This window comes from Thamnophis sirtalis, unplaced genomic scaffold (genome assembly GCF_051295495.1).
Source record: "Thamnophis sirtalis isolate CommonGarterSnake01/CBP01778 unplaced genomic scaffold, rThaSir2_p1.2 scaffold_3, whole genome shotgun sequence".
In the NCBI taxonomy this organism is placed as follows: domain Eukaryota; kingdom Metazoa; phylum Chordata; class Lepidosauria; order Squamata; family Natricidae; genus Thamnophis; species Thamnophis sirtalis.
Genome location: NW_028261383.1, coordinates 134328743 through 134356472, shown reverse-complemented (window position 1 = coordinate 134356472; position 27730 = coordinate 134328743). Strand labels below are relative to the sequence as shown.

Below are 27730 nucleotides of genomic sequence, written 5' to 3'. Positions count from 1 at the left end.
TTTTTACATGTACATTGTTTTCATATAGATATAATTAGTGTATATATTCAACATAGAAGAATAAAAGTTAAAACAAATGCATATTCATAGGAAGGTTTCATATCTTAAATTCATATGCACATTCTACCTGTGCAGTCTATCCATTCACTTGGCAATGATGGGATATGTAGAAACAATTTCTTAACTCTTCAGCATGTAACCTCCTTAAGTAGAAGTTCTAGTAATGATAACTTTCTTTCTAAAAACATTAATTTTGTCTTCTTTTTAAAAAAATGTAATAAAAATTATACTAAATAAATAAATAAAATTTTGCCTCTTATAGGGTACCAGTGACTTTTGCGTGTCTCCAGATAAATTCATTCTGAATATGACAAAAAGTGACCTCAGTGCAGGTAAAAATATTGCTTTTGCCATCGTTTGAGTAGTGGAGGACAACCCCTTAAGTGAAAATTGAAAGAAGAGAAATAAAACTGATGTAAACCTTAGACCCAGCTCTGCATAGATAAGCATCAGTATATAAAATCCAGAGATTTTAAGGTACCACATTTGAATTGAGGGATAATGTGCATATTTATGTGGAAAGTGCTCAGAATCCTGATTGTGCTTTTCCAACCTACTTTGTGACTATGTATGGAAGGGTTAAAAAAAACAAGGAGCACACAAGTAGATCTTAGAGGGACCAATTTTGTTGGGTCATTCTAAAACTTACTTCTGATTTGGTAGCATGGAAAGATCATAGAATCAAAAAGTTAGACGGGACTTTGGAGGTCTTCTAGTTTAATCTTAAGTGTCCATGAACTGCCATCTTATGAGAACACTGACTACCATATTTTTCGGAGTATAAGACACACCAGAGTATAAGACGCACCAGAGTATAAAATGCACCAAGGTTTTGAAGAGGCAAATTTAAAAAAAAAAACGTTTTTGCACTCTGCAAACCTCCCCAAAACGGCCAGTTTTTCACGAAAACAGACCCGTTTTTTAAGGGCATGAATAGCCTTTAGGAGGTTTGTAGAGTGCTCGGGGGGCGGGGGGGCAAAAACAAGCAAAAATGACCCATTTATCACAAAAACAGGCCGATTTTTGTCAAAAAAAAGGGCATGGATAGCCTTTAGGACGCTTATAGAGTGCTCCTGGGGGCTGGGGGGCCAAAATTGAGCAAAAAACTGCCCGCTCTTCGCTCATTTCTGCCCCCCCCCAGCCCCCAGGAGCATTCTGAAAGCCTCCTAAAAGCTATGCACAGCCATTTTGGTGAAGGGGATGGGGTTTCGTGAGACAAAAAAATGCTGTATTCAATGTATAAGATGCACCCAGATTTTCAGCCTCTTTTTTGAGGGGGAAAAGATGCGTCTTATACGCCGAAAAATACAGTAAGTAGAGTTAATTTACCCCACAAGGGTCCCCTGGCTGTTTGAGGTAAAAACCAGTTTAACATATCCAGTGAACAGAGGCAATAAGAGAATACTCCCGATTATAGAATCTGTGCCCAAACATCCCCTTTGTTAATGTTTGCCGAAGTTCTGAGATTTTTTTTCTTAAACTAGGGACTCAGATTTCATTTTATTTCCTTTTATTAAAGTAGAACCACAGCTTAGTTGTTCCAACTTGTTTTGAAGGATCTGCAAAAGATGAAAGGTTAAGTAAGTTTAGTAGGGATAGGAGATTATGTGAAGTGACCATTTACTAATTATCCTTGGCATTTGCTGTGTCTCTTAAGATACTAAGACAGAACTTCAGATTAGGAGGGGAGATTGCTTTGGAAGAATCATCAAGTGAGGAAGGGTTAAGTAAGGTAGGGATTTGGTGAACCAATCATTTATTAGATATCCTTAGCAGTTGCTTTTATGGACAGTATTTATGAGATATGGTGTAAGATGTAGCTTTATCATTAATGAAAGCTGAAACATTCATGGCAGGCTATGATTTATGTGGCACATGAAAATAGATTTACTCAAGTATTGCTTCTCATTCTGCTTATGTCAAAAGTCTGCCAAAACCTTTAGATACAAACTTTTCTGCAGCATTATTTTTTTCAACATACATTAGACAATGCCAGCATTGTAAACTGAGACACCCCATACAGTGCTGTCTCAACTGATGCTGATCAGTGTTGACCCAGTGTGGTTTACAAGTTGCTAAAAGTGTCACACTTTAATCAATAACTAACTCTCTTCCTCTTGAACCTTGCTTTTGTAGAAATCGTACAGTACTACCTGTATTGTAGACAGAGTCCGACCAGCCCCTTTCAACAGGTAAGAACTTGCTTGCCTTTGTACATCATTGGCAAAGGATCCCCCAACAGCAATGAAAAGAGAAGCATGGCTCTTTATTCCAAGAATCAGCTTGCTTTCAGTAATAGGGCAGGGAAAATTGGTGAGCATTACTCTCCATAAAAATAGCAATAGCATTTAGGCTTATGTACTGCCCCATAGCGTTTTATAGCACTCTCTGGTCTGTTTATAGTCTAGAAGCATTGTTTGCTTATTGCCTCCAGCAAACTGGGTCCTCATTTTACTGACCTTGGAAGGCTGAGTCAACTTTGAGCTTGTCAGGATCAAACTTTTGGTGTGTGGGCAGAGTTTGCCTGCAATACTGCATTCCAACTACTACACCACTGGGCTCTCCCCAGGTAAGGAAACATCCTTATCTGAACATGTTTGTTAGTTTGGAAGATCCAGCCTTGATGTCTCCTATGGCTTTTGTAATCTCAGTAAGTCCTGGCAAGTTGGACCTCTACCTAGAAGGTATTAATTATGAAATGTAGGTAAGAGAACCATTTGTTTCATTGGATTTCCAGGGAGAGAAAGCTTTCCGATGTTTTGAATGTTGATGTAAAAGAGTGTGGACTGACTCCTAAGGGTTGAAAGAGGATAGCATTTAATCTGTTTGCAGGACATCCTTGACTTACAAATATTAGTTTAGTGACCATTCAAAGTTACAACAGCAATGAAAAAGGTAACAGGATCATTTTTCAGGCTTACCAACATTGCAGCACCCTGTGGCCAAGTGATCAAAATTCAGACGCTGGGCAACTGTCATGTATTTATTGATGGTTGCAGTGTCCCAGGGCCATATGATCACCTTTTGTAACCTTATGACAAGCAAAGTCAATGGAGAAGCCAGATTCACGTAAAGCTGTATTACTAATTTAACAACTGCAGTGATCCACTTAATATCTCTGGCAAGAAAGGTTGCAAAATGAGGCAAAATTCAGGTAACAACTGTCTCGCTCAGCAATGGAAATTTTGGGCTCGATTGTGGTCGTACGTCAAGGATTGCCTGTACCCCAAGATTTATGTAGAAAAAAAATGGCTAATACCTTGCATGATGTGTTCTTTATTTGTAGGCCCTGACTATTTACCAGCGTTCTCTCACAACCATGCAGATCCAGATTCAGGGTCTTGTGCAGTTTGCAGTGCCTTTTTTCCCTACAGCCAAAGTAAGTTGCACAATGTTGTCTTTTCCCCTGGAAGCAGGCAACGTTCTTTGATGGAAGCTTCTGAATTACATACATTTAGAAGTGGGTCCCACCTGCTGCTTCAGAAACAGTATTTGGCAAATACAAAATATGGGCACATATTTAACCAGGGAAATGTTGAATATTCTTAGGAACTACCCTGTTTCCCTGAAAATAAGACCTCCCCCAGATAATAAGCTCAATCGGGCTTTTGAGTGCATGCGCTAAAATAATCCCTCCCCCGAAAATAAGCCCTCCCTGAAAATATTGCAACACACCACCAACCATGAGGTGACCACACTCGCCGCTTCCTGCACCTCAAAAATAATAAGACCTCCCCGAAAATAAGGGCAAGTGCTTATTTCGGGGGTCAAAAGAAAATAAGACACTGTCTTACTTTCAGGGAAACACGGTACCTGAAGATAAAGCAAGCAGCAGGAAAATCATTGTTTATGGTTGACGGGACACAGATGCCATGACGATACAGTAACAGAGGTTACAGGGTCTAGGATCCCCTGTAATCATAGTCTTCACTGATTTGGTGTCTCCAGGTAGTAATTCTATGAGCTGTATTCCCAACATATCCAGAGAATATAAAGGACAGAGGACTGTAGTGACTGGAAGCCATTTTAACAGATGTAATTACATTTTATATGAACAGAAGAGAATTAGCAATTGGGGGCTCTATTTGTATATTTCAGATGTAGATGAAATGTCAAAGCCTTCTTCTGCTAGATAAAAAAAGCCAATTGCTTAACAAACTGGTTTTTGACAGGAAATGTCATTCAATGTTCTGTGTAACATGGATGAGCATCTGCAAACCGTAGCAAAGGCTTATTGGTTGGAGTCGAACAACGTATGCATGGTCACATTTTGTCTGCCATGTGAAATGAAGTGTAATATTGGTTTTAGAGGGTAGGTGTGTCTGTCCGCATAGGCTTCTCAGGTTCAGGCACATGGGGGGTTGTGCGCCTACACTCCTCCCTCCCCCCCCCCCTGTGCATGTGCACAGGGCTCACTGAAGCCTCCAGACTTCCAATAGGCCCGTTGGGCCATTTATTGCCTTCCTCCAGAAGCAGAAGGGAGAGGCTTTCCTGAAGCCACTGGAGCATGGGGAGGGCGAAAAACAGGCCCAGCGGGCCTACCGGACATCCGGAGGTTTCAGTGAGGCCTGCGCGCATGCATGAAAATCAGTTGGCCAGCATGAGCTGACATAGGGCAATACCTTGCGTGCCCTCAGATATGGCACCACCTGCCACCTGTGGCATGCGTGCCATAGGTTTGCCATCACGGTCCAAGAGCATTATGAGAGATTGTGAGCAAGGGATGAAGTCATTGGCTTATCTGAGAAGAGGCCAAACGGTCCCGATTTGAAAGTTGTGAGAAGTAAGTGTTTCAAAGAAACTCCAAATTAATAAATTGCCATGACTGTGGCTGATTGTTTTTTTAAAAAAATGTTATCTCAGACAAACATTACAGATATCTTCCTGAAAATTAGGTTGTCCTTGCTTCCTCAGTTTTGCCAACTCCATGGCAAAAGTATCTGAAATCAAGCAATGCCTCCATGCATAAGTGAGATGACTTTCTGTGTATATCTATTGCCCACAGGTGAACAATAAGGTAGTTCTGTTTTCCTTTCTTTTATCGTTTAATCAAATGATAGAGAATCCCTGGTACTAACAAATAGCAGAACCAAGAGAAGAAGCCCTTTTCTTCTTCATGAGGTTTTGTAAAACCACTATAGCTCTAAAGTTATCCATGTTTCTATAAAACCAATGCTGAGCAATAGTCAAATTAAGATCAGAAGGACAACGGGTCCAATTTGGAGTCAGCCAGAGAAAGTCACTGGGCCATTCACCATTTCTCAGCCCAATTTGATATCACAAGATAAAATCAGGGCAGTGGTACTGTGTATGCCAGCCGGAAAGGATAGGCTACGACTGCAGTACAGTAGGTATCTAGTCACAGTGATGGCTGGGCAGTCATTCTAGGTATGGTGAACACCGTTCCTTTTCCGATAGAATATATGCCCCTTCTGTGATAGTTTTTGCCCTTGCTGCAGAAAGACCTGCTTGATATGCAGAAGTTACTGAACTACTCTGAAATCAACCTCCACCAGCTGACTGCCATGCTGGACTGCAGGGGCCTTCACAAGGTAAGCAGCATAGGACACACTCTACTTTGGGGACAAAGGTGTTCATAGCACGAGAGCAAGACGCTTCCTTTCTTCTCTCCCTCACCCCCCTTCCTTTCACTAAAGGATTACCTGGATGCCTTGGTTGGGATCTGCTACGATGGGGTGGAAGGCTTGCTCTACCTCACCCTCTTCTCTCTGATGGCTGCTGTATCCTTCTCCACCATCATATGTGCCATGCCTCGAGCCTGGAAACATTTAACCAGCAGGTAAAACAGAATACATTTCCCAGGGATACCACAAAGTCAAAATAACCTTGCTGACGACAGAGGGATGTGTTTGAAAATAAATAAAATAAAAACGGGTGATTTTCTGCAATGACCAGAACGTCAGTCTGATTTCTCCTTCAATAAAGTTGCAGAGTTATGAGCTGATCTTTCTACTGTCCTGTTCCTCATTGAGAGCTATGCATGTTGACAAACTTAAAGAAGCATTCTAGAGATTATGCGATGGACGATATTGACTAAATAGCATAGCATAAGGTTATTTAGTAATGTTATGGTCACTTAATGTCACTTAACAGAATGTATTCATCAATTGTTGAATAGTTAAACCTTTAGTGTCTTTCCGGGTTTCTCATATTCACCCTTAATTTTCTGAGAGAGGATGCAGAGAACAGTAAGAGGGGGAGAGAATCAGACAATTCATCTATGAGAGAGAAAAACACAACAAAAGAATATTCTCCCCATTATTCTAGCATCACGTATAGGCTGTCTCTAGCATTCCTTAATTTTAAGCTCCCCAGAGTCACTCAACAATTGAGATGGGTAGCATATAAACTTAATAAATAATACATTCCTGATCATCAAAACATCAATTTTTGGATAACTTCTGTATGTTCGTTCTTCTTTCATTACCTAAAAGTGGTGAAGGAATCTGTCAGAGTTTGCAGTAGCAATCTCATCCAGAAAGCACACAAAGGTAATTGATTCAGCAGGATTCATTAATTTTTCTTTATATATAATATAACACATGAAGTAAATATACAATACCAAAAGGCAGGTTTTCCAATGTTGTAGTAAATACAAACAAACACAGGCAGAGTACAGTTTCAGTTCAGAGCAGCAGATTAGTTTAGAGCTCAGCACAGACTCAGAGCTACAGAGCTAACCCACGCCCAGGCTTCAAACTGTTTCAACTCCCATAGGCTGACCTTGTTACTAAGCCCTATTCCAGTTCATGAATACTACACTGACACAATCCATTCTTTCTGCTTTTTTTTTCTCCCTGCTTCCTGATTAATATCAAACTGTCCCTTAGGGTTGGGTTTTCTACAGTGAAACAAAAGCTCTCTTTTTTCAGATACTATGGTTCCTTTCCTGGTCTCTGCTAACATTACAAAAGAAACTTTAAAATTAAGGGATACTTGAAGCAACTGGAATACCCCATCCCTCCAGGAATGAGTGTTAACATCTTCTCACTTGCCACTTTGTTCGTAACTATCCTCTGCGTTCCAATTTTATTTTATTTTCTAAGAGGGACCATTGTTGTTGGGTTTTTTTTCCTTCTAGGGATCGGGATTATGATGACATAGACGAAGAAGACCCCTTCAACCCACAGGCTCGACGTATTGCTGCCCACAATCCCAACCGTGGGCAACTCCGTAGTTTCTGTAGCTACAGTAGCAGCCTGGGCAGTCAGACAAGCCTTCAGCCTCCTGCCCAGACCATCTCCAATGCACCAGTGTCTGAGTACATGTAAGTATGCATGGAATTAGTAGAAGACGCAGAGGTTAAGCGGTAATCAGTACTTAAGCCCACATTCTCTCCTGTGAAGTTTTCAAGGTGGCAACAGAGATAACCTCTGCTATTTGGTGTTCTCCACCTTATAGGGACACAGTGGCTCAGTGGCTAAGACTGAGTTTATCGATCAGAAAGGTCGGCAGTTCGGATCCCTAGTGCCACATAACAGAGTGAGCTCCTGTTACTTGTCCTAGCTTCTGCCAACCTAGCAGTTCGAAAGCATGTAAAAATGCAAGTAGAAAAATAGGAACCACCTTTGGTGGGAAGGTAACAGCGTTCCGTGCACCTTCAGCATTTAGCTATGCTGGCCACATGACCACAGAGATGTCTTCGGATAGCACTGGCTCTTCAGCTTTGAAACAGAGATGAGCACCATCCCCTAGAGTCGGGAACGACTAGCACATATGTGCGAGGGGAACCTTTACATTAACTTACTATACTTTGGTACTGTGGCCCTGTTCAGATTTGTTCTGACTTTTGTTGTTTCTTCCATCATTCCATCTTTCTCTGAAAACCATGATGTTTTCCCATTTTACCAACCTAATATCTGTCAACCCATGCTCCCCCCCACATAGTCCTGACATCCCAGCCACGAGATGCAAAATCCAGCTTTGTACAGCTGCTAGCTATTCAAACTCTAGCAATTGCCTTCTTATAGAAAGAAGACAGCCTTAAAGATGAAAAATGTTGAGAAACTCTACTTTTGAACTGTATGTTGGAGAAAACATTTTTAAAAATAACGCCTAGATGCAGTTTTTAAAATATCCCACGAGATGTGTGAAACAAGCTGTTGTCCTATTTTTTGCATCTTTTATTATTTGTTAATTACTGTGGTGCGATCCTTTAGTTTAACACGGGAGGAGTTTTTTTTCCCTTGTTGAGTTGTCATATACATTTGCATGTTCTTTTATGAAAAGATCTTTGTTTAAATATATTTATTGGTTGATTGGCTGGAAAATGCGCTGACTTTTGATGGGAGAAAGTATTGCCCATTTATCGTTTATAATTGCAGATAAACCAACCCTTGAAATTTCAACCAAAATGCCATGAAAAATGGGTCACCCGTGGATAAGTCAATCCTTGAATTTTTAATCACAGCAGTGGACAGAATATTGAAAGTGTTATGTCAGCGTTTATAAAGCTATGGTTTTTAAAGCCATGACAGACTGGTCTGCAGATAACCTGAACCCAATTTTGGGAGTATATTTTGAAACCCAAAATTCTCAGCTCATCTACAAGTATAAATGGTACTTCCTTTTTTGCACCTTTCTATGACTTGGCTTGGAAGGAAATAATGGATAGCAATAAAAAGAAAAATTGGGGGAATGTTTGATGTCAAAGAAAGTCAAACATTGTCAGAGTTGCTTAGGATGCGGGATTATTAAGAAATCTGAAGATTGCAGGCTAGGCTGAAAATTAAATCTTGAAGACAGTGACAACCATTTACATATTTTGGTCAAGCAAAATATATGGGCATGTACATAAATTCATTAGGAATTTATTTTGATTCAAGTGAATCTTTATTTTTCATCTATGCATGAGAAGATATACATAGCTGCTGCCATTTTTTCGGTGAAAATCTAGTAACTTCTAGCTCCAGTACTGATTCTCTGGCTGTAGATGCCAGCAGCCACCAGAAAGGAGCATGGTGGGGAAGCTCTGGAGATGGCATCATATCCCATCTGTCACTAGGCAGATGTGTATTGTGTACTACTTAATCCTACTTTGGATTTCAGGCAGCTGTTGAACCCATATCTTCAGTATCCTCATAAATTGTTAGTGTTTCCTTCAGGGAGATGGTGTTATCGTTGAATTGACTACTGAATTTGAGCAAGGTTTAACAATGGAAAAGGTCAACAGCAATTGCACTTAGACTTATATACCGCTTCATAGTGCTTTTACAGCCCTCTCTAAGCTGTTTACAGAGTCAGCATATTGCCCCCAACAATTGGGCCCTCATTTTACCCACCTCAGACGGATGGAAGGCTGAGTCAACATTCAGCCTGGTGATATTTGAACTGCTGAACTGCAGCTAGCAGTCAGCTGAAGTAGCCTGCAGTACTGCACTCTAACCATTGCGCTACCTCGGCTCTATCTAATTGGAGGAGAAAGTCCATCCAAAATGTCGAGGAGCAGATTTTCCATTTCTGGTGGGAACCATCTGGTCTCTCCCTTCAGTTCTCTGAACTGTTTGCTGCAAAAACTTAGAAATCAAAAGTGCTTCTGATAAGCAGCAATCAAACAAGTTGTCTCTTTTCTGTCCAGTCATAGAGATGAAGAAGGGTGCATTGTTCTGCCCGCCTTTATGACTCCAATTTAGATAGGAAGACAGAAAAATTGTGCGACCTCAGAAACATACCTAGTTGCTGATTCCAGATCTGGGTTAAAAATGGAAGCTGATTCAAAACTGTTCTTTTGGATACTGTACATTATAGTAAATCCTCAGAGGGAAACAACGCTACCTAAAATCTACCTGAGCGGAGTACCAAGAGATTTTCACAGGCATATAAATTCTGCCATATAAAGACGATTTGCAGAAAAGTTGGTTTCCCACTTGGAATATAACCCCTTGAATGCCCTGCGCTATATTCACACTTACTTGTGATTGCACAGTTCAATGAAACTGCTGAGTTGCCAGCCTTTCACCTAGTAACCTTGGTTACATGTCCAAATTCCCTACCATCTGGGGATAATGGGAATGGGAGGCCCAGATGTCTGAAGAACATTTAGGAAAAGTTGTGTTAAATAGCAATAGCACTTAGACTTATATAGCAATTCACAGTGTTTTTACAGCCCTCTCTAAGTGGTTTACAGAGTCAGCCTATTGCCCCCAACAATCTGGGTCCTCATTTTACCCACCTCAGAAGGATGGGTCAGCCTTAAATTTTGACTTGATAAACCAGTCATCATCTTATTCTTCTCATCCTCTTTCTCCTTTGGAGGATGTTGCAAAATAAACTTGGAGCATTGCTAGGCCTCAGAGGGGCAGAATGTTAACTACTGTTTTTTTAATCTGTCCCTGGGTGCCTTTTCTGGATGTCCTTCCTCTCACAACCATTGCGCATAAAAGAAAGGGGGTACGCATGTCCTTTGCTATTGTTCTCAAGGCTCAAGTTTTTCTTTGCAGTACATGGTGCTCATTGAATGTAGAGGAGTTTGATCCAGAATGAATTCCTTCCCCACGGTGTTTTACAGATCAGGGAGACAACTCATGAGAGCTGGTGTAGCTTCTCCCAATCGGGCGTTCTTCAGATGTCTTGGGAGTAACATTTGTATTTTCCCCAGCCAGCTCTATCTTTGAGTATTGAACTAGAGATGATGTAAGTTCCCATGTAATGCATCTGGAGAGTACCAAGGCAAAAAAGACTTGTGATCAGGGCATTTATGGATGCTTAATGATTCCCTCTCTAAAATATCTTCAATGTGCTGCAAGGAGAAAAATTAATAAATGGCTCGAGATCCAAGTGCTGCTGCGTGATGGGATGAGCTCCCGTCATTCGCTTGCTCCCGTCATTCGCTCCAGCTCCTCCTAGCAGTTCGAAAGCATGTAATCTCAAGTAGATAGATAGATACCACTTTTGTGGGCACATTAATGAGGACATGAAAGAACCCCCAACCAGATGTCCCCCGAGCAACAGTGATGTCACTCGCTAATTGTTTCAACTTGGAAGCACCATAAGTGCTTCGGACACAAACATGAGCGTGAATAATACCCAGTGTATCCCCACTCCCACTTTTCCCCCACTCCCACAGTCTTCTGCCCCCAACAATGATCCCCTGCTTCTGCAAGAATGTCAGGAATATTTCGTAGCCCATAAGAGATTTCCTTTTAATAGATTGTCCTCCTGATCTGACTCCTCTTTACCTGCAGGAACCAAGCTGTGCTCTTTGGTGGGAATCCACGATATGAAAACGTCCCCCTGATTGGAAGAGGATCACCTCCCCCCACGGTATGGTGGGCTCCGGAGGCTAAATCATTTTTATAACAAACCCTTTATTCCCCCCCCCTTCCACCCCTGCTTTTACTAACACTCCTGTTCAATTTAACAAACACATTTTCTTTAAAAACGGGGATGAAAAACCCTCCGGCTTTTGTCAGAAAATACGAAATACTAGTTTATGGGATCCCCCCCCCCCTCCTTGATGTTAGAGATGAAGAAACAGGCAGTATATGATTTAAATGCAGGCTTTTCAATGGAACAACAATCCAGAATCTAGACTGCTATCTGAAGATGAAAATTGCTGCCCTCTGGAAGCTGATTTTGTTGTTGTTGTTATTGTTATTCCCACAATTGTTTTAGCTCTATCAATGAGACGCAGTGTAGAATATATCTCCCACTAAGATGGCATCTTTCTGGTTGGCTTCAGGCAGCTGTATAGCGAAAGAGCAGAAAACATTGTGTTGCATTACATTGCATTGCTATTTGGCTGCTAGTCACTCAGGCAAACTGCTGTGCGAGACTGTGCTGCAATTCTTATCACATTGGCAGACTTTGGCTGTTGTTTCTATAGCTTGTGTGATTGTGTTATTCAACGCATGTTGCACAGTTTATATATTTCAGTTGGTTTTTTTAGATATATTTTTTTAATCCCACCTTTATTATTTTTATAAATTACTCAAAGGCAGCAAACATACCTAATACTTCTTCCTCCTCCTATTTTCCCCATAACAACAACCCTGTGAAGTGGCTTGGGCTGAGAGAGTGTGACTGGCTAAAACTTACCCAGCTGGCTTTCATGCTTCAGGCAGGATTACAACTCACAGCCTCCTGGTTTCTAACCTGGTCCCTTAATCGCGAGATCAAATTGGCTTTCCCCTGCATCTTTAACATGTTGTTTGTATGTGGAGGCAAGAATTGCATGTTTCTGTTTCATCTAGAAAATGAGTGGGCATCTTTTTTTTAACTTTCTCCCCATCTTATTCTACTTTTATAAAATGTTTTTTCTTCAAATATATAATGTTATAATGCATATCACTTTTTTTGTTTAACATAAGATTTTTTTAAAAATCTTGCTTGCAATCCTTGTTTTGTTTTTCAATCAACTGTTTTGGAGCTATATTGCCTTTTAAGGTGTTTGCATTTTTAAAATATCTTGGGAGGGATGAGGTGTTTTCCTCCTCCCCCACCCCACTTTTTCATAAGAGATTTCCCTGTGCTGTAAATACCCCCAACTTTCCAATATACAAATACTGTAAAATCTATGGACTGTGGGCATTCAAAATTGCCATTAGTTTGCATTTAGACTCACTGCCTCCTTCCGCGAATTGGTATTTGGACTGCAACGTCCATAAGTCCCTGCATTTGGTCTTGCTGGTTGAAAATTCATAGAACTGCAGTCCCTGCACATCTGGAGAATGCCATATTTTGAAAAAGTTTAGCAGAGTGGATTATGTTAATTGACAATGGAGACATTTTCAAGGTTTCTGCAGGGCAGAATCATGGGGGAAATTTCTGGTAATTTCAGTTTATTTACTTTTCCCCATAACAATGCATGCTGCATATGGATTGAGTGTGGTGTTTCAAATGGGCAAAATTAAAAACCCTCTTGAGTAGAGCTGCTTCCCCAATTGCCTTCATGCTGAGAACCCATGCTGGGAATAACATTTTTTAAAAAGTTTATTCCAGACTTCCAGTCATGCTGATTTAAATAGTCAATAAGTAAAAGCTCTTGAATTTGATGCTGTGAGCTTTCCAAATGGTCTGTTACTGTTATGGTTTACTCAGCTGGAGATTTCCTTTCGGAAAGTTCCCACAGGACAGCCATGTTTCAATAAAACATCAAACTAGTAGGGGCCTTTGAAACCAAACAGATTTAACAAAGCCTACAACTTTGGAAATTACAATGCACTTCATCAGTTACAAGAAGTATTTCTCCCAAATCTGTATAGAGAAGTGGAATGGGGGAATATTACAAAGGCAGAGCGCAAGAGAAGATTGCTGCTTTTCTGTAGTTGTGTGAAAGGTGTCCAGAGTAAATTTGATTGTTCCTTCCTATTAAAATATTGTGGAAAAACTCATGATAAAGTATGAGGCTCTGAAGGGAGAAGTTATTTACGTGTTTATGCACAGATTAAGACTTGGTAAGTATTGAAAAGTGTAATACTATCTCTTTATCTATCTCGTTATGTATGTTACAGATAGGACTAGCAATATATTAATTGATATCTCTTATTGTTTGGATTGCATTACTTTTGCATTCATTTCTTGACTATTTCTTGCATGGTGGAGGCCTAACTTCACTTGATCACATTCCCCCCATAAGCTTCTACTGCCAACTGAAGGTAATAGTGCTTACCATGAATCTAGTTCTAATTCAGAAGACATCGTGTTAGTACAATATCAATCACCATGAAATTAAAATTCCTTCCTTCCTTCCTTCCTTCCTTCCTTCCTTCCTTCCTTCCCTCCCTCCCTCCCTCCCTCCCTCCCTCCCTCCCTCCTTTCGGTACAAACCTTACTTACTTTTCCATTGGATTAAAATGTTTCACTTAGAACAAAAGTAGAAAGTGATGTTTACAAGGAAGACACAAAAAGGGACCCAAGGCACTGAACAGCTTGTGTTTCTTTTTTTAAAAAAACAACAACCAAGCTACAGTCAGTTCTGGGCTGATGATGGAAATGCTCAACACTACCATAAAAATGAATAATTACATCAATGAGCCCTAAACGTGAATTAAAAGAACAGGAAAATTATTGGAAAGGGTATTCATCAATTTAGTCCATAATGAGTAAAATATGTCCCTAGCCTTTGATAAGTAATAAACTAGAGCAGATGCATATGTAAAGTACAGAAGAAATGGAAAACTCCAATGTCTTTCCACTTCCTATGTCCCTATCTGAAGTTGTCATTTGCCACATTATTATTTCTTCTTATTTATTTAATATGTAGGTCACCTGAGCCCTAAAAGACTCTGAGCGGTTTACAACCATGAACTAATTGATCTATGAAAGCATATAAAAGATACCACTAACTGGAAGTTCAGAGTATTCAAAACACAGTAAAACGGAAGGACAAAATTATCCTGTCCCCAATCAGTACACCCAGGTCTTAATAGTTTCCTGAATGATACAAGAGTAGGAGCCACATGAATCTCTGGGGGGAGATCACTGCAAAAAGTAGGCATGTTTCCTGAGCCCTGAAAAACAGCCTTACTTCATTGAATTCTTTCCTGGGGTGTTGGAGTGGAGGGAAGGGTTGGCTTTACATGATGTCTGAATCCATCCCAATAGCAAAAGCATGGAGTGTAGACCATAACCATGAATTCATGATAAACCATAAACCAAACACGTTATGACAACCCCATGTGTGAATCAGTCATTTGCTATTTAGCTGCAGAGACCACCAAAGTAGTTGACTAAACTGAACCCAGACCAGGCTCTCATAAGTTATTAAAAATAAGACTTCAATGTTAATGAAACATCAAATACAAATTATGCCTCTGTGGTTAATTCGTGTCTTAACAGTTCTGATAATAAATATGAGAGGGGTGAGTTAGCTGTTCCAAAGAAGAACTAGCCAAAGGAACCGCAAAGGGTGACACTTTATTTAAATTTTTTATATATTCTAGGTGTGACTGCCAGTGGTTTACACAAAACAAAACACCAAATGAATGAAACAGTTACAATAAATTAAATATCCACCTACTAACATCACATCACAGTGGTGACATTTAAATTAGCTATTAATAACTCTGGGGAGCAATATTGTCTTAATAGCCTTCTTGAAATGGATCAGAGTTGGTACCTATTGTACATTTGGAGAGGCTATTCAAGAAGGAATGTAGAAAGATTGCCTCTGGCCCTCTCGGCCACAAATGGGGAAGATCTTGAGTTTCTCTTCTAAGGTGACAAAGCAGAATAATCCTACTCTATCACTCAGGAAGCTGAAGCTGCTGATCTGTTAATGGAACCAGTTTTCCAGAGACAAGTGATTTCCTAGACAGACAAAACCTAAGCCATTCACCATCATTCTGTATGGATGAACTTTGCATGCGTCATAAAACAGAGAAGTGAGTACATTTTAGTTCAGCCACTAGGATGTAAACAGAATAACAGCTGCTCTTTTAATGCCACAACTGAATTCTTGCATTCTGCATAGTCACTGACACTGGGTTCTCATCCAATGTGTAAGCATACTCAGGTTTATGTTGCAATGTCCTAGAAAAATGCAAATTTGCAAATTTGTATACTATTCTGAGAAATGTATATGCTTCATGGAGTAATTGTCCTGTGTTGTGAACTATTAAAATTAATATCAATCAACCTGAAAGGTGGAAAGAATATGTAGAAAGGCTGCCTGCTTGATGAATGATTAAGAAGACTACCGTAATTTTCAGAGTATAAGACGCACGAAGGTTTTGAAAAGGCAAATAAAAAAAAGTTTTTGCACTCTGCAAACCACCCCTTTTCCCCAAAAAATGCATGAATAGCCTTTAGGGGGCTTGCAGGGTGCTCCTGGGAGGTGCGGGGGCCAAAAACAAGCAAAAAATGGCCTGTTTTTCATGAAAATGGGCCTTTTTTTGAAAAAAAAGGCATGAATAGCCTTTAGGAAGCTTATAGAGTGCTCCTGGGGGCTGGTGGAGGGGGTAAAATTGAGCCAAAAAATGGGCCGTTTTTTGCTCATTTCTGCCCTCCCCAGTCCCCAGGAGCTCTCTAAAAGCTTCCTACAAGCTATGCACAGCCATTTTGGTGAAGGAGGCTGGGTTTCGGGAGGCAAAAAATGCTGTATTCATTGTATAAGACGCATCCAGATTTTCAGCCTCTTTTTCAAGGGAAAAAGGTATGTCTTATACTCCGAAAAATATGGTAGTTGATATTTGTATTACAAGCTGCCACAATCTATTTTCAAGCCTAACAGTTGTTTGAATATTCAAGGAACTATTTCTATTTTGGGCATTTAAATGTTGGGGCTGTGTCAGTTTTTGGAGGCTTTAATTTCACTCTTGCAGATATTTGCTATTGCAAAAACCTCAAAGATGATGGTAAAATTAAATGTAGCTCTTTTCCATATAGCAAGTAGTCCAATTTGAATAAGATTTAAATGACTTAAGGAAACACTTTCAAGTTTTATTCTGTTCCAGAAAAGTAATCTGTGAATAATTTTCTGTGACTGAAAAGACGTAACTTTCTCATAATAAATTCTTGCACTCATATATACCAATTATATTTTCCAGGCCTGCATTCTCTAATCTAATGTCCCCCAGATATCCTGAAACTACAGAAAGGGTCTAAGACAGGGGTGTCAAACTCAAGTTCATTGAGGGCTGCAAAAGGGTTGTGTTTGACCTGGGGGGGAGTGGGTGTGGCCAGCTTGGCGTCACTTGTGTTGAGGGCGCATGTGTTGGCCCAAGTGCTCTGCCAGCAAAAATGGGCTCCCAATCACCGTTTTCGGCTGGAACAGCCTCCTGCAACCCTCTGCCAGCAAAAAATGAGATTTGGAGCCCATTTTCACTGGCAGAGGTACTGTGGATCAGTCCTTCGCTGTTTCTAGGGCAGCCCCATGGGCCAGATCTAAGCACCCCGTGGGCTGGATCTGGCTCCTGGGCCTTGATTTTGATGCCCCTGGTCTAAGACAACTCACTACAACCAACTCACCATGGTCAATTTGCCATGGGACGATTCGCCATGGCCAAGTTACCGCGGGCCAACTTGCTTAAGAGCAAAAGTTTTAAATTCTTTTAAATAATTAAATAAAATTGTTGGATTGTCCCATGGCGAGTTGTCCTGTGGCAAATTGGCTGCATTGAATTGCCCATGGAGAATTGGCAACAGTGAGTTGGCTGTGATAAGTTGGTCATGGTGAGTTGTCCCATTCCGTACAGCAATTGGGTGGGAGGAGGGATTTCTACAGATTGTAACTCATTTGGAGGATACAGATTTAGGGAAGGTTTTTGTTCTCTAATTTTATTATGAGTCATTGATACAATTAGGAAAAGTGTGTGTAAATAGGCACACAGTTGTTCTTTAGCATTGCATTTCCAGTATACCAGAAATTTGTGATCCCATTGGGTTCCTAACACTTTTTGGGTTGTCTGTATTCAGGGACGTGTAGTCACTAGAGGCAGGGGAGGCGTGGCCTCACCAGTCATGAGGAAAAGGAAAGAATTTTAAAATAATTAAAGCCAAGGTAGTTGCTGCCAGATTCCAAGTCATAGTGACTTGGAACAGTGCTTAGTGTTAACTATAGGAGGAGGCAAGAGAACTAGGGGCCTCCTGTGCATAAGCAATTTTTCGCCTTTTAAGAGTTAAGCAAGGGTTAAAAAGCGAAAAATTTTGTATGCAAAGGAGGCATGTGTTCTCTCGCCTCCTGTAGAGGGCATTTTTAGAGGCTTTTTAGAGTTCTCTGGGAGCAACTAGTTCAGTCTGACTCATAGCTCTGGCCTTTCATGAGGGCAGGCAAAAGCAGAGTTGAAATCCTCTCTGAAACAGCTGGAAAAGGTGCTTGTGTGGGGGGGGAGAAATTCAAAAAGTTTGATTGCATGCAGAACCACGTTGCCTTTTCAAACACACAAACACACACACGCACACACAGCTGGATAAAAGTATATTAGCCCAGCTTCACTGATTACAAGTTTGAAAAGGCAACATGATTCACCTGCAACCAAAGGCTCAGATCGGAAGGCAGCAGGGGAAGGGGGGGGGTATGGCAGAGGAGCTGCTTTCAAGCCTTTGGAAAATATATCCAATCCAACTTCTGTGATTGTGTTTGTTTGAGAATGGGTGAGTGAGAGAGGGATCCAACTTCTCTGTGTGTGTGTCTGTTTGAGAGAGGGGGGAAGGAGGAAGGAGGGGAAGGGAGAAGAAAAAGAATGGGAAAACTTATTTTGCAAGGGGGGAAAATGCTGTTGCTTTAAATCGGAACTGAGCATGCCTGGCTGTGGAATTCTGGGAGTTGAAGTCCACAAGTCTAAAAAGCTGCCTCACCAGCCATAAAGCTCACCGCACATCACTGTCTGTATTAATGAACCCAACTCTTACCTCTCCTCCTTGGAGGTCGTCTAGATAGTAGTGAGGAATAGGGAAATTAATAGTGAAAAGAACTTAATTCTATCATCTTCCCTAAAGATTATCATTTTCTTGATAATGGGTCTGGAGATGACCTGAAATGGTATAGGGCCGTGATGGCGAACCTCATGGCACGCAGAGCCCTCTCTGTGGGCACATGCACTGTCTCCAGCTACTCTTCTGGTTTCGGGCACTCACGTGCACACCGGCTACCTGGTCTTTGCGGGTGCCGGAGTGCCTGAAAACTGCCCCCAAAATGGGCAAAATCTATCAGGCCATTTTCAGGCCATTTTTGGCCCGAAAACAGCTGAAAAACTGCCTGAAAATGGGCAAACCCTCTGCCAAAAACAGGCATTTGTGTGTGCCAGCCAGCTGGCCTCCTATTTTCCATTGCTCCCATGTGCACGAAGACCAGTTGGCCAGCACACATGTGTGCCAGAAATCCGAAGACCAACTGGCTAGCACATGCATGTGCACCAGCCAACTGGTCTTCGGGTTTCTGGCCCTCTGTCATGCATGCACGTGCGTTTCATTGAGCACTCAATGCCAGAAAGGTTCACCATCATTGGTATAGGGTCTCCTGCTTGAGCAAGGGGTTGGACTAGAAGACCTCCAAGGCCCCCTCCAGTTCTGTTATTCTGTTTCTGTTCTACTCTACTCCTTCAAGGCTTGCCTTCAGAATTTGTGGGTGCTCCATCATTGGAAGTTTTTAGGAAGAGATTGGACGGCCGTTTGTCCAGAATGATATATGGTTTCCTGCTTGGGCAGGGGGTTAGACTAGAAGACCGCCCAGGTCCCTTCTATATTCTATATCTATAATGGAAAAGAATTTTTTTTACACTTTTTGTTGAATTTTAAAAAGTACAAAGCTCAATACTGGTCTAATGTGTACTTTGCTGTTGGTGTGTGTGTAATCAACTCACAACTTTCCTGTGAAAGATTCTCCTTCTCTCCATTACTTCTGTATCCCAGTAGTGGAAAATAGCAGCTGGATGCCTATCTCAGTTTCTCATTGGAATCACAAGATCTTTAGGCCTTGCCAACATTTGCTTTCTAGTTGCCTTTCTATTGTCATTTCATCCCACTCCACCTCTGCTGCTAATAGTCAAGCATGTTCTTCTGTTCCTGATGGTACAAAAATCATCAGCACATTTATTTCTGGTTAGTTCTGGAGCTAGTATTTCATCTCCTGTAGTTTATATCAGTAAAATCCTATGCTTGTTATTGAAACCACAACATATAACTTCTCTCCCGTTTTCTCTCCTCTGCCTAGTATTCTCCAAGTATGCGAGCCACCTATCTTGCGGTTAATGATGATTTCCGGCGACAGCCTAGCAACGAATTTCCAGCCTAGCACTCAAATCATAGAGAAGAAGCCACCCACAATGCTATAGTGAAACCCAATAATAACTGAAGGCACATAGACTGCTGGGAATAAGATTGCTTCCCTAGCAAACTGGTCAGGTGTTCAAAGGTGTTGAAAACAGATCAGCTGAAGAAAACCCCTGCTGGCAATCCAGGTACTCTTCCAAGGATTATCCTTGTGTGCTTGATTGGCAGCTTTTCTTCTTCCAATATTATGTCTTCCTCTGTTGCAGACCCAGGATGGTACCCGGATCCTCCATCTAATGAGCTAAGGGTCAGAGGTCTATTGATTTCCTGCTCATTTCCTGTCACTACTACAGTGGCCTCCCCAAACTTTGTTTTCTTATATTGGGGGAAGCCGGGAGATGTGAAATTAGAATAAGGCCTGCCACGGGTTTGCAATTAACGCTATAAGTCCTGTTTCCTTTCCTTCTACACCAACTTCAGGGCAGTTTTGTTCATCCCTGATAGGGTGGTTCCGTCTTCCTTTTTGTTTTATTAAGGCAGATAATAAGACCAGTACACTGTACAAGTAAAGTGAACACTTGACACCTGGTGTACAATGCTAACCTCAGAGAAAGGGAGCAGGGGCTTGCCATGAGAGAAGATGCTCCTCACTCCTGAATCACATGCAATGTTGACAGAAGAGTGAATTTTTAGTGTCCTCTGAAGAGGCCTCTGCACATAACTTTACTGTTGGCTTGGCACTGTATCATCCATCATCCTTTTTGATAGAACCTGTTTGGCATTTTGTGATACAAAAGTCCATGCACAATATTACCACTTGTCACTCTTTTGCATCAAGAACTGACATGAACTTCACCAACTCCTGTTTATTTGGTTTGCTATTTTTTTAAGTCTATGTTTTATATTAGCTATCCAAAGGACATAATTTTTGTGTCTGTTTTTATAGTTTTCTGTTATTAAGGATTACAATTTTTTTATGTACTTTGCAAGCCAACTTCTGATTTTGGCACTGTTTTTTTTTTCCCAAAGGGGAATTAAAAGTATAGGCAAAAATTAACCTTCCAAGATAATGTATTTGTATGGCAAATGCTGACATATTCAAAAATACATTTTTCTTACTATGTGAGGGAATCAAAAATACCAGGGTACGTTGGATTGGGCTGAATTGGCTACTCTAATACACACATAACCTTGAAAAGGTGACAGTACAGTTTCTTCCGAATAATGTTTTGCTTTTGCCATCCATGAAAGAACTGCAATATCATGAAATTAGGAACCGTTCATAACTTACATTGTTACTTGCACACATTTGGCTCTTGTTAGGACAAGTCCTATCATTGGGCCTTGTGAGGCAAGTTTCAGATTCCCCAGATCAAGACCAAAGAGAAATCCCTTGCTTCACACAGCTTGGCGAGATTGCTAATCAGGCCTAAACTCAGAAGTCTTTCAGATAGTCAGTCTAATTTTTTAAAAGATTCTTCCTTGCAAACTAAACTGAAGCCAGACTGCTGTAAGCAGTCAGTTTCTCTCTGTCACTGTGAGATGTAGTTTCCTTCTCATAGCCACTGCTGTTCTTTCTGCCTTTCCCACTGTTTTTTATCCTGCTCTTCGTGTCCTTGAAGTAGAACAGCTGTTGACGTATGTTGCCCTGAGAACTGCTGGCTCTCATTTTATCTCAGCCAGCAGGAGATGAGCAATGACAAAGTGTTGGAGGTTAAAACAGTGCCAGGCGGTTTGTCCTTTCTCTCAGCAGCCATTTTGGACTACCAGTGTTAAGATTTATTTTCCAGTCTAGTCACCATTTGTATGAGCAATCACGGGCAGGAGAGACCGTCATATCATTCCCTCAGGTAACGAAGATCTTGTGGGCTTTTCTGAAACAGAATCCGATTCTTGTATCTTCTATTGGAGAGAGAAAGTAAAAGAAATAAAAACATTTCGACAGAAGGCATTCCAAGGAGATGAGAAGCACTGAAGGAAGGAAATCAAAGTAGAGTATGTCAAATTGAAGTATCAAAGCCTCTTACTGGTGTGATTTTAACTTTTGCCAAAAGCAACTCCTTTTAAAGTTAACAAGTTCCATTTTCTTGGGTTATGCTTACCTTTTTATACTTAGGCATACTTGGAAGTGAAAGCAATATGTGAGCACTTTCTTGGAAACATAAAACAGGTGGGTTTCCTCAACTAAATTCAAAGAACTCAGAATATCTTCACATGCTGCTGAAAATGCGTTTTTCCAGTGGTGTCAACATAATATTTGGACAATTTGCACATTGTTCAAAATTGCCACTGACAACCACTACAGTGTTAACAACTGCATAGGTAGAGAGTTGCCTCCAAGATGCATAATGTGACATGGAGATTTTTAATTACTTGACAACAATTACATACTGTGTCTTTCTATCAAGGATAACTTGTACCTATCATTTATGGCGACATAATTTATATATCCATCTTATATGTGATTGGCTACATTTTTAAGGCAGAGGGAGAAGAGAATCTTAATTTTATGCTATGAGTAATGCTATTGATAAGAGTACAATTAAAATTGTTTTTTTTCAACAAACAAAATGCATGTGAATTAACTATCACAGACAACTTCAGAGCTGTGCCTGATTTATATGTACTGACTGGGAAACTGATAATAAACACATACTAAAAATATGAGTTTCATTTTCCTGTGTTTTTTTAGTTTAGTTTGATTTCAGTTGTTTTCAATGCAGAGCTTTGTGTTTGGGATTAGTTATTATTAGATGTATTTTAAGTACTACAGATGGCAAAAATAAAAACCACTGTATGTAGATGCACACATTATTTTAATTACATTATTAAATAAAATAGTATTATGGTATATGGTGTTATACATCTGAAAGAAAACCTGAAAATGCAAGCATATATAAGCAGAGCAGATGCTTCTTAAGAAGATATCTGCAGTGTGTGTAATTTATACAGTAATCAAGGCCTAGCAAAAAAAGACTTGCCTTGATTTGGAAAATAGTATGCTAAATGGTAGTTTAAAACTATAGTGAGCATAAATTAACAATCAGCAAGTCTTAATTGTCTTTCAGACTCTCAATTTAATATCATAATATACTTTGGTGACAACAATAGAACATTAGAATTATTCTGTTGTTTTATAAGAAAATTTACAGTGAGCAGCAAAATTTAAATCTCAAATTGGAAATATTTGAATTATACTTCATGACCTTCATACTCACCTTCCTAATATTGAAGCTTGATAAATGCTATTTACTGTGTCTTAATTTGGCTTTCCAAGAATGTCACGTGTTACACTTTCAAAATGGACTCGTTCTGTTTTCTTAAAGCAACCTGGCATTACTTAGTGTACTTAACTTTTTTAAAAAACAAAAATTTTTCCCAACCCCAACTGGAATGAGATGTTAAACATACCTTTTGTACAGTGGGGAAAGGGGTTAAAAGCAAGATCCTGTACAGTTTTTGTCCTGACTGGGTCCAATAATTGTTGCTAAAAGCATAATATGCATGTGTAGTCTATCATCTAGCTTTGTCCAAAATGGACAATATGTGATTAGTTTCTTGATGACAACAAACCCCTACTACATCAACTGACCTTTTTGATGTATTGATGGAAGCTTAGTTGTTTGCTTGTATACATTTCATTACCCAACTAGGTAACATCATCCGTGCTGGGGTTTATTGCTTATCTATCTATCTATCTATCTATCTATCTATCTATCTATCTATCTATCTATCTATCTATCTATCTATATATATATATATATATATCTATATCTATATCTATATCTATATCTATATCTATATCTATATCTATATCTATATCTATCTATCTATATCTATCTATCTATCTATCTATCTATCTATCTATCTATCTATCTATCTATCTATCTATCTATATATATATATATATATATATATATATATATATATATATAAGCCAAGTACTACTCAGTCAGCATGAAATCTTCAGAACCGTACAGCCTAAAACTTGAAATTTGGCACATATATTCCTCTTGGCTTCTAGGTGCTCGCTAAGAAAGTATTTTTCAAAATGACCATCAGATCATTAGTATTTCTTATACATTAATTAACACACACTGATGCTAAGGAGTTCTACTCCCCCTTCCCACCTGAAAAGAACTCTGTTCCAACTGTCAGTTGCTTCGCTTTCCATTATCTCAGTTCAAACTGGCATTCCCTTATGGAGGCTTTCAGAGAGCTCATGGGGGCTGGGGAGCGCAGAAATGAGCAAAAAATGGGCCGTCCCCCCCAGCCCCCAGCAGCACTATACTCTGCAAGCCTCCCCCCAATACTATTCATGCCTTTTATTTGGAAAAAAACGAATGATATTCACCAAATTAAAAAAAATTTAAAAAATTCACGAAACGGGCCATTTTTGGGAGGTTTACAGAGTGCAAAAACTTTTTTTTCCCTTTTGGAAAGCTCTTTAACTGATTGATGAGAATTACATTGATCAAGTGCTGTGCCAGCAGAAACACCTACCTATCTGCTATCTGCTGTATTTCTCTCTATACATATATTTCTCTCTCACTATCCCTCTACCTACCTACCTACCAACCTACACACACTCTCTCACTCTCCCTTCCTACCTACTGTATTTCTCTTATCTCTCTATCCCTCTATCTACCTACTTTTTTAAAAAAATTGCCTCTTCAAAACCTTGGTGCGTCTTACACTCCGATGTGTCTTATACTCCGAAAAATACGGTAATGTGATTCTTTTTCCAGAGATAGGGGCCATGGGAATGTGGTTTGGAAAGCACATGGAAATAACAATACACAATAGTGCTAAATGACAACACTAATCAAAGGATGTTTAAACTCTTTGTTTTACTTTGAACAAAAAGCAGTAAAAAAAAAAATGTAAGTTTTCCATCTAAATCTGAATCTCTCACAAGTTCTCTGCTGGGTCTTTGCGCCCATATTATCCATGCAACAATAAAAACAGAATTACAATATGCACATTTTTTTAAAAAAAATCACAATATATACACTATATTGCCAAAAGTATTCGCTCACCCATCCAAATAATCAGAATCAGGTGTTCCAATTACTTCTATGGCCACAGGTGTATAAAATCAAGTACCTAGACATGCAGACTGTTTTTACAAACATTTGTGAAAGAATGGGTCGCTCTCAGGAGCTCAGTGAATTCTAGCGTGGAACTATTAGGATGCCACCTGTGCAACAAATCCAGTCGTGAAATTTCCTCGCTCCTAAATATTCCACAGTCAACTGTCAGCTGTATTATAAGAGTGTGGAAGTGTTTGGGAACGACAGCAACACAGCCACAAAGTGGTAGGCCACATAAACTCGTCCAACATCAGTGTGTGACCTCACAAATGCGCTTCTGGAAGTATGGTCAAAAATTCCCATAAACACACTCCTAAACCTTGTGGACAGCCTTCCCAGAAGAGTTGAAGCTGTTATAGCTGCGAAGGGTGGACAGACGTCATATTGAACCCTATGGATTAGGAATGGGATGTCACTTACAGTAAGTTCATATGCGAGTAAAGGCAGGTGAGCGAATACTTTTGGCAATATATTGTACTACACCTTGCAGGAAAAGCTCATTAAACATCCTAGCTCAGCACCCAAAGGATCCGCCACATCTTCAAAGCCTTCTTAAAAATAAAAACTAGCAGGGTCAGGATGAGTCAATCCTTTGGGATGATGAAGGTAGAGATGACAATCTATTAGGTCATACAATTCAAAAGTAAATGTCGGCATTGTTCAACGTTCTCTACTTTGGTAATGAAACATTTCAGGAATAAAATTAAGTTCACAAACATCAAGTTCCCAACAAGAATTTTGTTTGACTGTATTAACCAAAATCTGCTTTGCACACTTTCCACCTATTGATTCTGTCATGACACACAAAATCTATCCCCTTGCAACTCCAAACAAAGCTCCAATAAATTCATTCATTCATACATACAATCATTCAATTTCTATGGCTGCCCATTTCTATCAGTGACTGGCTTGGCCAATTAGTAATATAGCCAGGAAACAGGACTCTTGGCACATTCAGCACGCCAGGCTTGGAAACATAGCCAGGTTTTTAAGGCCTTATGAAAGGCTAACAGAATTGGGACCATTCTGATATCTGAAGGGAAGATATTCCATAGAGCAGGAGCCATTGCTGAAAAGGCTTATCTTCTGGCCACAGCCAACTGACATTCTTTGGCCTGACCCGATAGGATCCATAGCATGCCCATTCTGCTCAACCCGGTTGGACATGTAAAGACTCTTGAAAAAAAGGTGATTTATCAGTCATCTGTTACTTATCAGTGATCTGTAATAAACTGTAGTCCATTCCAACAATTATATTAATTGTTCACAGGATTTGATGACAACATAGACCTGCAACCAGATCATATCACAAAACGAACATATACACACACAATCCTTCAACAAATGCAGTTGTCAATAGCATTGCATAAGAATGCAATGACATTCTGGCTTGTACCAGAACAATATAGAAAAGAATATATAGGGTTGTTGAGTCTTTGGTGCCCTCTGAGCTTCATGCCTGTTTGTTTCATTACCAACTAGATAACATTATCAATGCTAGTCCTGCACTTAGTCCCTGATGATGTTACCTTGTTGGGTAACAAAATGTCTGCAAGCGAATTACCAAGCTCAGAAAGCACCAAAGACTCCATATTTCAACCCTGAGCTTCTGACATTCTCTTCTGTTGCAAATAGTAGTTATTTCAGAAATGGCTCTTTCTACAGAGAACAGTCCAAGTGCGATGTTCTATTAAGCAGAACTTCACTGCTTAAGTTGTCAAAAGTTGTCATTCCCCTACCCCCAAAAAATTGTCTGCAGCGTGAGACAAAATAATCAGACACCACGATTCGTTCCGCTTGCTGAGGCTCGAAGGAATCTGATGGTTTCCGCTGTTAATAAATTTTGTAAAGGTGGGAAGATTGTGCTAATTGTGAGTTTTGCACAGTGTTGCTCCCTCTTCTGTCCCCACTTTGTTGGGCATTGTTTTTCCCTTCCATATTTCTGTGAGACAGAAGGGGAAAAGAATAAAAGATCACGTGAAGTGTTAATACCACTTTATAATGTCTTGGTAAGGCCACACTTGGAATACTGCATTCAGTTTTGGTAGCCACGATGTAGAAAAGATGGTAAGACTCTAGAAAGAGTGCAGAGAAGAGCAGCAAAGATGATTGGGGGACTGGGGGCTAAAACATGAAAAACGGTTGCAGGGACTAGGTATGTCTAATTTAATGAAAAGAACAACTAAGGGGTGATATAATAGCAGTATTCCAATATCTCAGGGGTTGCCACAAAGAAGAGGGACTCAAACTATTCTCCGAAGCACTTGAGGGCAGGACAAGAAGCAATGGGTGGAAAGTAATCAAGGAGAGAAGCAACTTAGTACTAAGGAGAAATTTCCTGACATTGACAACAATTAATCAGTGGAACAATTTGCCTCCAGAAGTAGTGAATGCTCCAACACTGGACGTTTTAAAGGAGATGTTGGATATGCATTTGTCTGAAGTGATGTAGGATTTCCTGCCTAAGCAGGGGGTTGGACTAGAAGACCTCCAAGATTCCTTCCAACTGTTATTCTATTCTAAAAACGTAATGAGGGAGTGGGGGGGGGGGCTGCAATAACCAGGCAAAGACAAAAAAAAGTGAGACAAAAAGCCTGTACACTGGTGGTTGTCCTAATATTTGCAATAAGCCTGGGCACTAAGCTAAAGGTAACGCTACAAAATATCTGTGGGTTTTTTAATCTGATTATGCATTTCCCCATTCTCTGCTGTTAAGAGCTTGGGCTATAGCGCTAACGTATTCTGCACTTACTCAGAAGACAAACTTCTTGCCTATCGGATCTGGGAGTCTCTATTCTCCCCCCCCCGATGGCCACATTTGAAGAGAGGATTGATTTGGGCGGCAAGAGGGGGTGTGTGATGTCTTGTTTCTCTTCCGTTTCGTTCATTCCCCCCCCTGCTAGGGT

At 40.2% G+C, this 27730-nt stretch overlaps 1 protein-coding gene across 3 annotated transcripts in view; it reads left to right on the top strand.

The window, feature by feature from the left end:
• The window catches only part of TTYH2 (tweety family member 2), an 85998-nt gene extending 63600 nt beyond the window's left edge, over positions 1 to 22398 (top strand). The window contains exons 7-14 of one of the 3 annotated variants that reach the window (XM_087710183.1): positions 323 to 392; positions 2197 to 2252; positions 3347 to 3439; positions 5520 to 5612; positions 5718 to 5860; positions 7163 to 7348; positions 11265 to 11343; positions 19673 to 22398. In XM_087710183.1, coding sequence (XP_087566309.1) covers positions 323 to 392; positions 2197 to 2252; positions 3347 to 3439; positions 5520 to 5612; positions 5718 to 5860; positions 7163 to 7348; positions 11265 to 11343; positions 19673 to 19753 — 801 coding nt within the window. In that variant the 3' untranslated portion in view covers positions 19754 to 22398. Of the gene's footprint in view, positions 1 to 322; positions 393 to 2196; positions 2253 to 3346; positions 3440 to 5501; positions 5613 to 5717; positions 5861 to 7162; positions 7349 to 11264; positions 11344 to 19672 lie in introns of all 3 variants that reach the window. The other 2 variants (XM_087710182.1, XM_087710184.1) reach the window with 2 other exon arrangements.
• The last annotated feature ends 5332 nt before the right edge of the window (positions 22399 to 27730 follow it).